This window comes from Saimiri boliviensis, chromosome 13 (assembly GCF_048565385.1).
Source record: "Saimiri boliviensis isolate mSaiBol1 chromosome 13, mSaiBol1.pri, whole genome shotgun sequence".
In the NCBI taxonomy this organism is placed as follows: domain Eukaryota; kingdom Metazoa; phylum Chordata; class Mammalia; order Primates; family Cebidae; genus Saimiri; species Saimiri boliviensis.
Genome location: NC_133461.1, coordinates 111,790,132 through 111,804,751, shown reverse-complemented (window position 1 = coordinate 111,804,751; position 14,620 = coordinate 111,790,132). Strand labels below are relative to the sequence as shown.

The 14,620-nt window shown below is 48.5% G+C and overlaps 2 protein-coding genes across 26 annotated transcripts in view; one reads left to right on the top strand and one right to left on the bottom strand.

The window, feature by feature from the left end:
• The window catches only part of LOC104653327 (ATP-binding cassette sub-family C member 6-like), an 80,037-nt gene that overhangs the window by 19,554 nt on the left and 45,863 nt on the right, over positions 1–14,620 (top strand). For 16 of the 21 annotated variants that reach the window (XR_012513337.1, XM_074384188.1, XM_074384185.1 and 13 more), the window contains exons 2-7: positions 2,865–2,951; positions 5,349–5,424; positions 6,708–6,807; positions 8,055–8,227; positions 9,555–9,628; positions 11,967–12,087. Coding sequence is in view for 20 of the 21 variants with exons in the window: in XM_074384188.1 (XP_074240289.1) it covers positions 2,865–2,951; positions 5,349–5,424; positions 6,708–6,807; positions 8,055–8,227; positions 9,555–9,628; positions 11,967–12,087 (631 nt within the window). In the remaining variant the exon portion in view is untranslated. The remainder of the gene's footprint in view (positions 1–2,864; positions 2,952–5,348; positions 5,425–6,707; positions 6,808–8,054; positions 8,228–9,554; positions 9,629–11,966; positions 12,088–14,620) is intronic. The other 5 variants (XM_074384182.1, XM_074384189.1, XM_074384190.1 and 2 more) reach the window with 3 other exon arrangements.
• The window catches only part of LOC141580889 (multidrug resistance-associated protein 1-like), a 57,742-nt gene that overhangs the window by 15,308 nt on the left and 27,814 nt on the right, over positions 1–14,620 (bottom strand). The window contains exons 5-6 of one of the 5 annotated variants that reach the window (XM_074384202.1): positions 12,186–12,253; positions 3,306–10,170 (exon numbers count right to left, since the gene is read on the bottom strand). The exons of 1 other annotated variant lie outside the window; for it this stretch is intronic. In XM_074384202.1, coding sequence (XP_074240303.1) covers positions 12,220–12,253 — 34 coding nt within the window. In that variant the 3' untranslated portion in view covers positions 3,306–10,170; positions 12,186–12,219. Of the gene's footprint in view, positions 1–3,305; positions 10,171–12,185; positions 12,254–14,620 lie in introns of those variants that run through there. 3 more of the 5 variants (XM_074384203.1, XM_074384204.1, XM_074384205.1) reach the window with 3 other exon arrangements.

The window sequence follows — 14,620 nt, the reverse complement described above, 5'->3', positions numbered from 1 at the left end:
TCTAGTCACTTCATGCTCTCAAGATGTGTTATCACCATTAATGTTAAGTTTGATTATGTAGCCGAGATAGTATTTTCAGGTTTCTCTCTGTGAAGTTACTTTTTTCCCATGTCTATATTATATGTATGCTTTTGGAGGAAGTCACCATGCAGAGCCTACACCTAAGGAGTGGGGAGTTAGCCGTATGTCCTTAATGACTGAATGTCTGTATCAGGTATTTGGAATTCTTCTGTATAAGAAAATTCTATTCAGCCCATCTGTGTATCTGTTTTATTATTTGTGTATACTGGTATGGACACTCAGATAGTGACTTTAATCTTGTGGTTGTTATCCATTCTACAGTATTTTGTTTTTCTTTGTTTATACCTGTGGCCACTGGGAGCTCTTTCCACTAGCTCCTTTGACATAATTTAATGTTTTTTTAAATTTCTTGTTGTTAGTTCAAAATATCCTGACTCAGGTATTTTCTGTTCTAGGGTTAGTTTCAGCCATTTCTTCAAAGAGCCCTGATTTTCTTTGTTAGAGAATGGTATTAAAAACATATCCAGCCACTAAATGTGGTCATTGTGTCATGACCCTCACAGCCAACAGTGCAAAGAAATATATGAATAGATTCTAACTTACATGTACCCATTTAATTATAAAGGTTTCCATGTGGAACCATCTGTGTATATATTAAGCTAGATGGGAGTTTATGCTTGTCTTCAATCAATAGACTCATCCATTGTCACAGAGCTCATTTTAGGATTCCCCCATTTTGTATCTGTAACATCTACTCAACAGTGAGGAACCTGGCTCCCACTATCTGCCATTTATTGCATCCCCTGTTCCACTAGGAGCAAGGAATTCACTCCTGATCCAGATTCCTGGTTGCAACTTAATAAGAAATATATGTTTGGTCTTTGTCTCCAGTTCCTGGCACAGAGCTCCTAAAACTTGTATAATTTCCTGAACAATAGTAGTACTAGGTGCATCTTATGTTCTAATTGGTCTCTGGCCCTGGTTCCTGATGCAGAGCTCCTAAATCCCTTGGAATCTTCTGGGTAGTAGGAATGTCTTCTGTTCCAGTAAGGACCCTAATAAGGTCTAATAAGTTGTTACCGTGGAATTAGACAACCATTTCCATGAGGATCTAGAACCACAGGGTCTATCTGCTGTGAGAGCAGGTGTCACCAACACAGTCAGCACTCGGTCACAGGTTCCATTGCTTAGAACAAGGAGAGGTCTTCTCCTGCACTTGGCTTCCCAGAGTGGTGGGATTACAGGCATGAGCCACTGTACCTGGCCTGATCGCCAAAAAATGGGTTTATGCCTGAGAGAGGGTACCCCCAGATGGATAACATTTGCATTTTTTTCATCTAATGTGTGGACCTCTTCACAAACACCTTCAGAACATGCAGGCTCATCCACCTGTCCACATACAAGCAATCATATCAGTTCCCTTTTTTATACAAAGCAATTTTGTTTCTCTTCTTTTGCTATCTCTAGTCCTTTTAGCATGATGAACACAAGAAATGGTGGCGTACCTAAGTCATCTCTATGTTTCTTATTTATTTATTCTTTTGAGAAAGAGTCTCACTCTGTCACCCAGGCTGTAGTGCAATGGTGCAATCACGGCTCACTGCAACCTCTGCCTCCTGGGTTCAATTGATTCTCCTGCCTCAGCCTCCCATGTAGCTGGGACTACAGGCATGCACAACCATGCCCAGCTAATTTTTTTGAGTTTTTTATTAGAGATGAGGTTTCACCATGTTGGCCAGGCTGGTTTTGAACTGCTGACTTCAGGTGATCTGCCCACCTTGGCCTGTTAAAATGCTGAGATTACAGACGTGAGCCACCACGCTCAGCTTTATTGATTGATTTATTGAGATAGAGTTATCATTCTGTCACCTAGGCTGGAGTGCAGTGATGTGATGTCAGCTTACTCTGTCCTCAAACTCCTGGACTCAAATGATCCTGCCAGCCTCCTGAGTAGCTGGGACTACAGGAATGGGCCGTCACGTCAGGCTAATTTTTTTTTGTAGAGACAAGAGTCTTGCTATGTTGCTCAGGTCTTTAACTCCTGGCCCTAAGTGATTTTCTGGCACTCTGTACTTGGCTTCCTGAACTTCCCAAAGTGCTGGGATTACAGGCATGAGCCACTGCACCTGGCCTAATGTGTGTGTGTGTGTGTGTGTGTGTGTGTGTGTGTGTGTGTGTTCAAGACAAAGTCTTGCTCTTGTCACTCAAGGTAGAGTGCAGTGGTGCCATCTCTGTTTACTGCAACCTCTGACTGCTGGGTTCAGGCAATTCTCCTGCCTCAGCCTCCCAAGTAGCTGGAATTACAGGTACCTACCACCATGCCTGACTAATTTTTGTATTTTTAGTAGAGACGGGATTTCACCATGTTGGCCAGGCTGGTCTCAAACTCTTGACCTCAGGCGATCCACCTGCCTCGGCCTCTCAGTGTTGGGATTACAGGCATGAGCCACTGCGCCCAGCCCCTAATAACTGTTTTATGAACTGGTCTCTTTCTTCCCCAAGATGGGTTTGTGACTGGGAGAGGGTGCCCCCAGGTGGACAACATTTGAAATTCTTCCATATAATGGCTTACTAACCTTATTGGAAAAGCCACCATCCTCTTCCCGGATCTTGTCTGTGGAATGGCAGCTCATTGGTAGGAGCATGGAGGTGGGAGATCACCACCATCAAGGTCACCACTGGGATGCATTGTTTCCCACGAACTGGAAAGCTTTGTCCTCATACCTTACACATGCAGAACTTGGTAGACAGGAATCTGTTGCCACACATCTTGAGACACTGAAACCCAAAGCCCGAGTTCTTTGCTCTTCTGGCTGGGTGACTTGCGACTTTGGTTTCCCTAGGCCCGGCAGTCCTTTGGCCGTCCGGTCGCTGCCTTCTGCCTGGAAGAAGTTGAGCCTGGTGCAGTGGAGTCAGTCCCTCTGGATGCTGTGAGTGCTGAGTCTGGCAGGAGGGGTGTTGGAGGGATGGGGGTGTGGGGGCCACCCTGGCCCATAATGGCAAGCCAGCATCAGCGCTGGGGGCAGATGGGGGCTGCAGGAAGTGGACTGGCACGTGCAGACCACATTATCTGCGTGTCACTTGGAAACAGACATTGTGCTGCTGTTTCTGTTAGCCGTTTAGCAAGCACTCACTGAGCACCCACTTTATGCCATCCTGGGCAACAGCAGGAAACATGCTAACACAGTGGTCTGCAGGTTTTTGGCACCAGAGACTGGCTTTGTGGAAGACAGCTTTTCTGTGGACCTGGGTGGGGTGCGTGGTTTTGCGACGATTGAAACACATTTCATTTATTGTACATTTATTATTACTACACTGTAATATGTAATGAAATAATGATTTCAGATTGTCTTCCTGCACTGGACGGTCCCATCTGGGGGTGATGGGAGACAGTGACAGATCATCAGACATTAGATACTCATAGGGAGCATGCAGCCCAGATCCTTCACATGTGCAGTTCACAGTAGGGTTCATGCTCTTGTGAATCTGATGCCGCTGCTGATCTGACAGGAGATGGAGAGTGGAGATCAAACAGTGATGCGGGTGATGGGGAGTGGCTATAAACACAAGTGACACAGTGCTTGCCTGTCCTCCGCTCACCTCCTGCTATATGGTCCAGTTCCTTAGAGGCTGCAGAATGTTACCAGTCTGTGAGCTGGGGACTGGGGACTCCTGCTCTAACAGACCAGGTGCTTGTCCTCATGCAGAAAGTCCAAGATAAGCATGGCAACGTTTTGGTCAAGCTATAAAACAGCATCATTGCAAGCCAGGCGCGGTGGCTCATTCCTGTAATCCCAGCACTTTGGGAGGCTGAGGTGGGTGGATCATGAGGTCAGGAGTTTGAGATCAGCCTGGCCAGCATGGTGAAACTCCATCTCTCCTAAAATACAAGTTTTAGCCAGGCGTGGTAGCATGCGCCTGTAATTCCAGCTACTCAGGAGGCTGAAGCAGGAAAAGCACTTGAACCCGGGAGGTGGAGGTTGCAGTAAGCCAAGATCATGCCACTGCATTCCAGCCTGGGAGAGCAAGATTCCATCTCAGAGAAAAAAAAAAAGAAAGGAAAAAAGAAAATAGCGTCACTACAAGCATCATTGCACCATGAGACTCCCCAGACTCATGTTACCTGGGCTTGCCCCTCCACCCCATCCTTTTGTCACCCCATGGACCAAGCCACCCTGCCCCTTGTTGTACTGAAGAACCTGGGCAAACTGTGTACCTGAAAAACACTCACCTAGTGGTAAAAACCTAGCCGATGGCATTGGACTGCCCAAGTCCAAACCCCAGCCCCAGCACTGACTAGCTGGGTGATCCTGACAAGTAGATCATCTCTCTCAGCCTCCGTGTTTCCATCTGCAAAATGGGCCTATCAGTCATCACAGCAGCTGATTGTGAGAATGGATTTAATGGATCTGGGCTGAGCCATGAGAGCTTTGATTTTAGAAAATCTTTCAGGAGAGCCTATGTGTTAAGGATCTAGAACCACTAATCTAGAACCACTAATCTAATTACACTTGTCACAGTGAAATATTTATTATTGATTATAATAATTATAGTTACATAGTTAAAAGTAAATATATAACATGTATTCTAATAAGTATTTACTATTATTTGAGATGGAATCTTGCTCTGTCATTCAGGCTGGAGTGCAGTGAGTGGCGCAATCTCGGCTCACTGCAACCTCCCAGGTTCAAGCAATTCTCCTGCCTTAGCCTCTCTAGTAGCTGTGATTACAGACGCCCGCCACCACATCTGGCTAATTTTTATACTTTTTGGTAGAGATGAGATTTTGCCATGTTGGCTAGGCTGGTCTGAAACTTCTGACCTCAAGTGATCCATACACCTCAGCTTCCCAATGTGCTGGGATTACAGGCGTGAGACACTGCACCCAGCCACAGTGAAATTAATAACACCCTTTTCACTCTCTGGGAAGGCTGGGATTAGATGATAATTTTTATCAGAAGGTCGCTGTTTCATAAGTGACTAGATTGTGCGTATTTTAGGCTCGTGGACCACATAGTTTCTGTCACAACTGCTCAAAACATGAAACAGCAATTAATGGATTTGGCTGTGTTCCAACAAAACTTTATTGGTAAGAGTAGGCAGTAGGCAGGATTTGGTTTCTGGGCCATGATTTGCCTTCCCCTGGATTGTTAGCCATGGGACATGGAAAGAACAAGAGCCCTGCAGGGTCACACACAAGCCAGCGAGTAGCAGGACGGTTTGTTCAGTGGGAGAGATTTCCTGCTGCAGTTTCTGCCCCTGGCCTCTCCGGTGCAGAGGCTGGCCAGGTTAGGAGGCTCCTGTAACTGGCCTCTTGTGCCTCGCAGCTGCCAGGAAGGATCGTATCACGATACACAGTGCCACCTTCGCCAGGTTCCAGGAAAGCCCTTCCTGCCTCCGCAGGTACAGAATGACACCCATGGAAACCAGCCTCATGATTTTAGGGAAAACCTGCGTGGGGCTCCTGCTGCCTTCTACCTGAGAGGTGGTCTGGGTTTCCAGCCTGGGATGGGAGGGTGGGTTACGTTGGGTTGGGGCTCTTCCAGGAAGGTTCTCAAGTTGCTCCTGTACCTCCTAGAGGTGGGGACCAGGGCATCTGAGTGTCCTCCATCAGGGGGAGACACCACTCTGCTCCCAGGCTGGCCAAGACATTGCCAAGGTGGGGCTGGCTGAGGAGCTGCACGGTTCAGCCTTGTCAGCTTTGCTCACTTCTGTGCCACCTTTATCAGTCCTAGATCATTATTACCTATAGCCCCCAACTCTGGCTTAGTCTTTGTGGCCAAAAATCTTAGCCAGCCCTGAAACTCCATAAGAAGGGAGAGAATATGTCCTGGGCAGTATTTGTATTGGTTGTCATTCACTCACATCATTGATAGAGTGCTTGCTATGGGCCATGCTCTGTTCTAGGTACTGGGGATCAGGTGAAAGAAACAGACAAGGGCCCTGCTCTCTTGGGGTGACATGCTGCTAGAGGCGAGGCCCAAACAGGAAGCCAGGGCAGGGGGACAGAGCATGATGGTATGCCTAGTGAGGGAAGGCTTGGCATTCAGGCTGAGATCATAAGGAAAGATAGTGAACCATGAAGGTTTTTTTTTTTTTTTCTTTTGGAATACAGAGGCTTGCTCTGTTGCCCAGGCTAGGGTGCAATGGTACGATCTCCGCTCACTGCAACTTCCACCTCCTGGGTTCAAGCGATTCTCCTGCCTCGGTCTCCCGAGTAGCTGGGATTACAGGCATGCACCACCACACCCACCTAATTTTTGTATTTTTAGTAGAGGCGGGGTTTCACTATGTTGGCCATGCTGGTCTCCAACTCCCAACCTCAAGTGATCCTCCACCTGCCTCAGCTCTAAAAGGACTGGGATTACAGGCATAAGCCATTGTGCCTGGCCTGGGGGAAGAGCCTTCTAAGCAGTGGGAATGGCATATGCAAAGGTCCTGGGTCAGGAGTGTCCCTGGACTTGGGTTTTCTAACCTTAGCATGGTTGATATTTTGAGCTGAAACTTTATTGTTGGGTTCTGTCCTGTGCATCGTGGGATGTTTAGCTGACCCCGTCTCTACCCATTAGATGCCAGCAGCACCTCGTACCAGTTGTGCCATCCAAAGATATCTCTAGATCTTGCCAAATCACTCTTGGGGGATGCAGTCACCCCCAGTTGAGAACCACTGACTTACTGTGTTCCAGAAACAGCAAGGAGGTCAGCGTGGCCAAGAAAGAGCAGATGAGGCACAGAGTGGAAGAAGCCGGGATGTCATTCATGATCATCAGGGCTTAGGCTTTGACCGTGAGTGAAATGGGAGTGCTGATGGGTTTAGCTAGGAAGTGTTAAAACCTGAATTGGGTTTTTTGTTTGTTTGTTTGAGATGGAGTCTCGCTCTGTTCCAGGCTGGAGTGAAGTGGCTTGATCCTCACTGTAACCTCCACCTACCGGTTCAAGCAGTTTTCCTGCCTCAGCCTCTGAAGTAGCTGGGACTACAGGCATGTGCCACCACACCCAGCTAATTTTTGTATTTTTAGTAGAGATGAAGTTTCTCTGTATTGGTCAGGCTGGTCTAGGACTCACAGCCTCAGGTGATCCGCTCAGCACGGCCTCCCAAAGTACTGGGATTACAGGCTTGAGCCACTGCTGACTTGGGTTTTAACAAATCCCTCTGGTCACAGGGTGGAGGATGGGTTGTGGGACATGGACAGGAGTGGGGCGGGACCAAGAGCAGGGGCAGGGAGGGGAGGAAAGAGCCTATTTATTGCAGGAGCCAAGGCAGGAGGCCAGGCTGGTGAAACCCTCAGGCTACTGCCAACTCTGGGTGGACATGCATGCATGTTCATGGTGTGCGTGTGTGCACACATGCATGCATATGAGCATGGATTGCTTGGGTATGCACATGCACTTGTGTGTGTGGATGTGTGCCCACATTGTGTTGCTGTGCACGCTAGCATGCTTGTGAGTGTGCAAATGTGCATGCATGTGTGCAGGCTTTGTGTGTGTGCGTGTGCACATGCACAGATATGCACAGGATGGTTGCTCAAATAGCCATACAAGGACTGGGAAAAGAACAGCCTCACAGGTGCTCTTAGACTCCCAGAGCAAGAAAGCTCGGCTCCATCTGGGGCTCACCCTTCCTCAAAGATGCGGGCTGGGCCCTAACCAAGGTCATGTCTCCTTTCTTTCATTGAAAGAATAAACCTCACCGTGCCCCGGAGCTGTTTCCTGGCTGTAGTTGGTCTAGTGGTTACAGGGAAGTCCTCCCTGCTGTCCGTCCTGTTTGGGGAGCTGTCAGAGGTGGAGGGGTTTGTGAGCATGAAGGTGATGCCACCCGCTGCCTGTCTGCTAGGATATCCCCATCATCCTGAAAGTCCCCTTTCCTCTGTGCCTTTCCACCCCTCCCCATCGTAGTCAAGTTCACTTTCATTCATTCTCTCCACCACCCACCCACGACCGAGAGCCGAGCTCCCACTACTCCTCAAAACCTGTCATACCTCTGTCCCCATCATCCTTCTGTGACCAAAGTTAAGTTGTGTTTTAATTTTCAGTGGCCTACACGTTCCAGGAGGCCTGGTGGATGCTGAACACCTCTGTGGTGGAGAATGTGTGCCTTGGGCAGGAGCTGGACCCAGCCTGGCAAGGGAGAATCCTAGAGGCCTGTGCCCTGTGGGCAGATGTGGACACCATCCCTGCCGGAGTCCACACTTCATTTGCAGAGCAGGTGAGTCTCAGGGTCTTTTGTGTCAGGGAGGCATTGTAGTTGGGGGTCATTTGGGTCCCTGATTTATCATGGGCAGTATGATGGAGAAATGCAGGAAGTGGTCAGGAAAGTGGGGGAGAAGAAGGGCTCAGCTCAGGGTCAAGCACATACTGGGTGCTCAATAAATAATCAATAAATAGAAATGGACACAGAGAGGCAAGGAGTTGTGGTAGGGACTGGCAGTGAGGGGCTGTCTGACAACTGAGAGTGAGAAGACTAGACTGTCTTACTCTGCCCTGCCTTGCTGGGTGACATTGATCTAACTGCTCTGGGCCTCACCAAAGGGTCTGGACAGAGATGTCCAAAACACAGGATATATGCATCTGGAGCTATGGATTGGGCAGGAGCTGGCAAACTGACCCCCAGGCCAAATCCAGCCCTCCACTTGTGTGGGGTTTTTTTTTTGTTTTTTTTTTTTTTTTGAGATGGAGTCTCACTCTGTTGCACAGACTGGAGTGTAGTGATGCAGTCTTGGCTCACTGCAACCTCCCCCTCCCACATTCAATAAACTCTCCAGCTTCAGCCTCCTGAGTCGCTGGTATTATAGGCACATACCACCACAGCTGACTAATTTTTGTATTTTTAGTAGAGACAGTATTTCACCATGTTGGCCGGGCTGGTCTCGAACTCCTGACCTCAGGTCATCTCCCCATTTCCCTCAGAGTCAAAGCCCAAGTCGTGACGATCCCTGGCAAGGTCCCTGTCACCTTGGTTTGGTATCCATCATCCCCATCTCCCATTGACATCTCCTGGTTTCACTCCAGCCTCCAGAGTCTCTGTGATGTTCCCTGATCCCCTGCAGCACACTCTATCCCCAGGGCCTTTGCACCTGCTGTTCCCAGTGTTGGAAATCTCTCTCCAGGAGTCCCCAGGGCTCATCCCTCACTTCTGTCACATTCACAGAGAAGCCTTCCCTAATTACCTTATCCTCCACCACCACCATCACCACCACCACCGCAACCCTGCTCATGCCAGTGCGCCTTACACTGACACCTGCTTTTCCTTTCCCTTTCCCCTTCCCCTCCCCCTTTTCTCCTTTCCCTTTTTTTTCTTGAGACAGTGTTACTGTGTTCCCCAGACTGGAGTGCAGTTGCGCAGTCTCGGCTCATTGCACTCCACCTCCCAAGCTCCCACCTCCCAAGTTCAAGCAGTTCTCCCACCTCAGCCTCCTGAGTAGCTAGGATTACAGGCAGGTGTCACCACGCCTGGCTCTTTTGTTGTTGCTCTTTTAGTGAAAATGGTGAGTATCTGGACCATGTTGTGTGACAGGACTCTCTTGACCTTGCAGAAACAGAACCTGGGACCAGCGCAAGGACCCTCGAGACTCCTCTGCAGGCAGGAGGCCCGGTTAAGACCTGAGAGGTGAGTCCACCATGGTGCCACACTCAGAAAGGCACAGGCTGAAGCTGGTGTAGCTGAAGGGACCACCTGCATCTCAGGCAGTTAGGGGGCAACCAACAACATTACAGATGGGGCACCTGCTGAAGTTCCTCCATTGTGCCCTGCTGAGGGATAATTCACCAAAATTGGTCCAGTTGGTCAAGATGATTAGGTCCCCATAGGGCCATTTCATGGGACGAACAAATGCCTTCCAGCATGATGGATGTCTTCAAGGGGGCTGAGCCAGCTCACTGGAGTTGTCTCAATGCTGCAGTAGGGCAGGGCTGGTTCCAAAGAAAGATCCTCCTCATAGTTGTTAACCACCGTGCCAGGCATGGTCAGGCTTTTTAACAGGTGGGTTATGCACAGGGCTTGGGTCTGTACAGACCAGCATCACTTATTGGCCAGAATACATGGGCAAGAGGCCAGGAGGAGGCCTGCGGTCTCCTCTTCTCTCAGCTCCCTCCAGCCAGGACACAGCTGAGCTCACTGCAGTAGAGGGACCTGCTGCCTGCCACTCTCCCCTGGTAATGAGAAGGGTCTTAGGAAGCAGAACCACAGGCCACTGCTACCAGGTGGTTCAAGCTTAAGTACCTTCAATGCAGGAGTGCAGGGTGGCAGTGATCTGAGGGGCCTCAGTCCGTGGGGATCACTGGAGCTGATCCCCATCCCAGCTAGCCACCCTAAGGGCACTACTCAGTCACACACTGACCAATCCCACTGTCTTCACAGTGCACGAGAATCTGAAGTAAGATCAGATGGATAGGTAGTCATGTTCAAAGAAAACCTTTAGGTACCTTAAGGCTGGGTATGGTGGCTCATGCCTGTAATCCCAGCACTGTGGGAGGGAGAGGCAGGTGAATCACCTGAGGTCAGGAGTTTGAGACCAGCCTGGCCAACATGACCAAACACTGTCTCTACTAAAAATACAAAAATTATCTAGACATGGTGTTGTACACCTGTAGTCCCAGCCACTCAGGAGGCTGAGGCACGAGAATTGCTTGAACTTGAGAGGTGGAGGTTGCAGTGAGCAGAGATCGTGCCACTGCACTCTGGCCTGGGTGACAGAGCAATATTCCATCTCAAAAAATAACCTCTGTCAAATTTAATGTGTCTAAAGTTTTGTTTCGTTGTGTTTTTCTCTGAGACAGAATCTCTCTGTGCCCCTTAGGCCGGAGTGCAGTGGGACGATATTGGCTTACTGCAACCTCTGCCTTCTGGGTTCAACAGATTCTTGTGCCTCAGCCTTCCAAGTAACTGGAACTACAGGTGTGTGCAACCAGGCTCAGCTAGTTTTTGTATTTTTTGTAGAGACAGGGTTTTCCCATGTTGACCAGGCTGGTCTCAAACTCCTGACCTCAGGGGATCCGCCTGCTTCGGCCTCCCAAAGGGCTGGGATTACAGGCATGAGTCACGGCACTTGGCTGACAGAGGTTGAGTAAAGAATAATCCACACATCATGCAGCCGCTGAACCAGAATATGTTCGGAGAGGCTCTAGTACAGCCACATGGTCAAGGATGAATGGACAGAAAAAGGAAGGTGAATGACAGAAAACAGAACTGAGGTACATAAACAGCCAGATTGGTAGGCCAAACTTAAAATAGGTAAGGAGGCAGCTTTAGGCTAAACTTCATAGCAGGTAGGTAGACAAGTATATATAGATACTCAGATATGTAGATGAATAGATAAATGGATGGATGGATAGATATTACCATTATTTTTACAGCTGAGGAAACCAAGGTACAGAGGTTAAGTCAGCTCACTCATCCACAGATAAGACATTCAAAAAGTCTTCAGCATCAGAATTGTGCATAATTTATATTGTCAGTTGGACTGACAAATCTGATGGTAAATGGTAGGGGCAAAACAACTGCACCAAAGCTTAAGCCAAAATGAAAATTCTGACAACAGGATGGGTTTAGCAGCTTATGCATGTAATCCCAGCACTTTGGGAGGCTGAGGGGGCAGATTGCTTGAGCTCAGGAGTTTGAGAACAACCTGGGCAACATAGCACAACCCTGTCTCAAAAAAGAAAAAAATAAAATTTTGAGAACAAGAGTTCCAATGGTGGGCAAATTAAGTTCATCCTGTGAAATGGCATCAGAAGAATGGGCTTGCTTGACTCTGGGATAATAGATGGCATTTAGCTGGGTACCACACAGGGAGAAGGGAAGTGTGATATCAGGTCAGTATTCTGTTGAATGAATGAATGACTAGAGAGTATACCCTGAACTCAGTGGCTATCAGTGGGCCTGAGGGTTGGGCACATACACCCCAACCATTGGGAGAGACACTGACTTCATTTCCTCTAAACAACAGGTCCGTCAAGTCAATCCTTGAAAAGGACCACACCACTTCATTAACCCAGATGGAGGTTCCTCTAGATGACCACGACAGGACAGCATGGCCAACAGGAAAGGACAGCATGCAATATGGCAGGGTAAGCACCGGCTCGGCCCACCCACTGCTGCCACCCCCAGCTGCCCAAGTCTTCCCACCAGATGTAGCAGTTGGCAGTGGGGCATTGGTGATACTCACCTTTCTTGAGCACCTACTATGTGCCAGTAGAATTCTAGACCTTCATTTTCTTAATCCTCACAACCACTCTAAAAATAGATTTTAGACATACATAAAAAGTCTTTTAAAATTTATTTTTGAGAGAGTGGCTCACTTACCCAGCCTGGATTGCTGCTCACTCGCAGCCAAGTTAAAAGACTTCTCTGTCCTCATAGCTAGCCTGGGACTTAAGTCTAGGCCAGTCTAACTCTGAAGCTTGTAGTGTTTCTCCTTTTGTATACTGCTACGTACCTCCACCCTACTTATCCATCCCATCATCCACCTAGATGTTCATCCACCCACCCACCCATCCATCCCTCCCACTCATTTATCTATTCATACCATCCATTCACCCACCACCATCTATCTATCCCACTGACTCATTTATCCATCCTCCCACCTGCTCCTTTATCCAACCCATCCATCTAACCCAGCTAACAATACATACCAACCATCCCCTCACCTACACATCTGTTTAGCTGTTCATCCATTCATTGCTCTTTCCATCCATTCATCCACATACCTACCTACCCACCCACTTACTCATTTATTCATCCACCCACCCACTCATTCATCCAGCAAACACATACATAATGTCCACTATGTGCCAGGCTAAGTCTGGCGGAGATTGGATACTAGTGAGGATAGACAGAGATTAGGCTAATAAGCAGGCGATATCTGATAATGAGTGCTATAAAGAAAGTAAGAATGGGCCAGGTGCAGTGGCTCACGCCTGTAATCCCAGCACTTTGGGAGGCCGAGGCTGGTGGATCATGCAGTCAGCATTTTGAGACCAACCTGGCCAATATAGCGAAACTTTGTCTCGACTAAAATTACAAAAAAAAATTAGCTGGGCATATTGGTGGGTGCCTGTAATCCTAGCTACTCAGGAGGCTGAGGCAGGAGAATCGTTTGAACCCAGGAGGTGAAGGTTGCAGTGAGCCAAGATTGTGCCACTGTACTCCAGCCTGTGTGATAGTGTGAGACTCCATCTCAAAAAAAAAAAAGAAAATGAGAATGATCAGGAGCAGTGGCTCACGCCTGTAATCCCAACACTTTGGGAGGCTGAGGCAGGAGGATTGCTTGAGGCCAAGAGCTGAAGGGTACAGTGAACTATGATCATGCCACTGCATTCTAACTTGGGTGACAGAGTCAGACCCTGCCTCTTAATGGAGACCAACTGAGGGTCACAGTTGGTATAGATAGGATGCTCTGAGAAGTGGCATGTGAGCTTCCCCAAAGAATGTGTGAAGGAACTAATCATACAAAGAGCAAGAGAAAGAGTACTCCAGGCAGAGGAAGCAGCAGGCACAATGGCTCCAAAGTGGTAAGTGGTTTAGGATGCCAGAGAAAGGGGTTCCGTGAGGCTGGCAGGCAATGATTGGGGGCAAGATAAGAATCTTGGAATTTCAGTTTTTTTGTTTTGAGATGCAGCTTTACTCTTTTCACCCAGGCTGCAGTGCAGTGGTGCAATCTTGGCTCGCTGCAACCTCTGATCTCAAATTCAGGCGATTCTCCTGCCTCAGCCTCCCAAGTAGCTGGGATTATAGGCACCCGCCACCACGCCTGGCTGATTTTTGTATTTTTAGTAGAGATGGGGTTTCACCATGTTGGTCCATGGTGGCCTCAAACTCCTGACCTTAGGTGATCCACCCACGTCAGCCTTCCAAAGTGCTGGGATTGCAGGTTTGAGTCACCTGACTGGCTGGAATTTCCTCTAAGAGCAAGATAGCCCTCGACAGGCAAGTGATAAGATAGGATTAGACTGGTGTTTTCAACAGTCCTGTCTGGCCGCAGCTGTGCATGGAACTTCAGATTTGTAGGAGCAGCATTCTAAACCAGTGGCTGAACCTCTGTGCCTCAGTTTCCTTATCTGTGAAATGGAGGTTTTAGGAGCATAGATGCATGCCTGACCCATGGTGGGTGTTCAAGAAAACCCTTCTGGATGGGTGTGGTGGCTCACACCTGTAATCCAAGCGTTTGGGGAGGCCAGGGAGGGAGGATTGCTTGAGGCCAGGAGTTTGAGATCAGCCTGGGCAACATAGCGAGACTCCGTCTCTTTAAAAATATGAAAATTAACAAGGCATGGTGGTATAAAACCATAGTCCCAGCTGTTTGGGAGGCTGAGGTGGGGAAGATTACTTGAGTCTAGGAGTTCAAGGCTGCAGTGAGCCATGGTTGTGACCGTGTACTCCAGCCTGGGTGACATGGGCAATGAAGCAAGACCCTGTCCTAAAAAAGAAATAAATAATGCTGGGTGCAGTGGCTAATGCCTGTAATCCGAGCACTTTGGGAGGTTGATGGGTGCGGATCATGTGGTCAGGAGATCAAGACCATTCTGGCTAACACAGTGAAACCCTGTTTCTACTAAAAATACAAATAAGTAGCCAGGTGTGATCGCATGTGCCTGCAGTCCC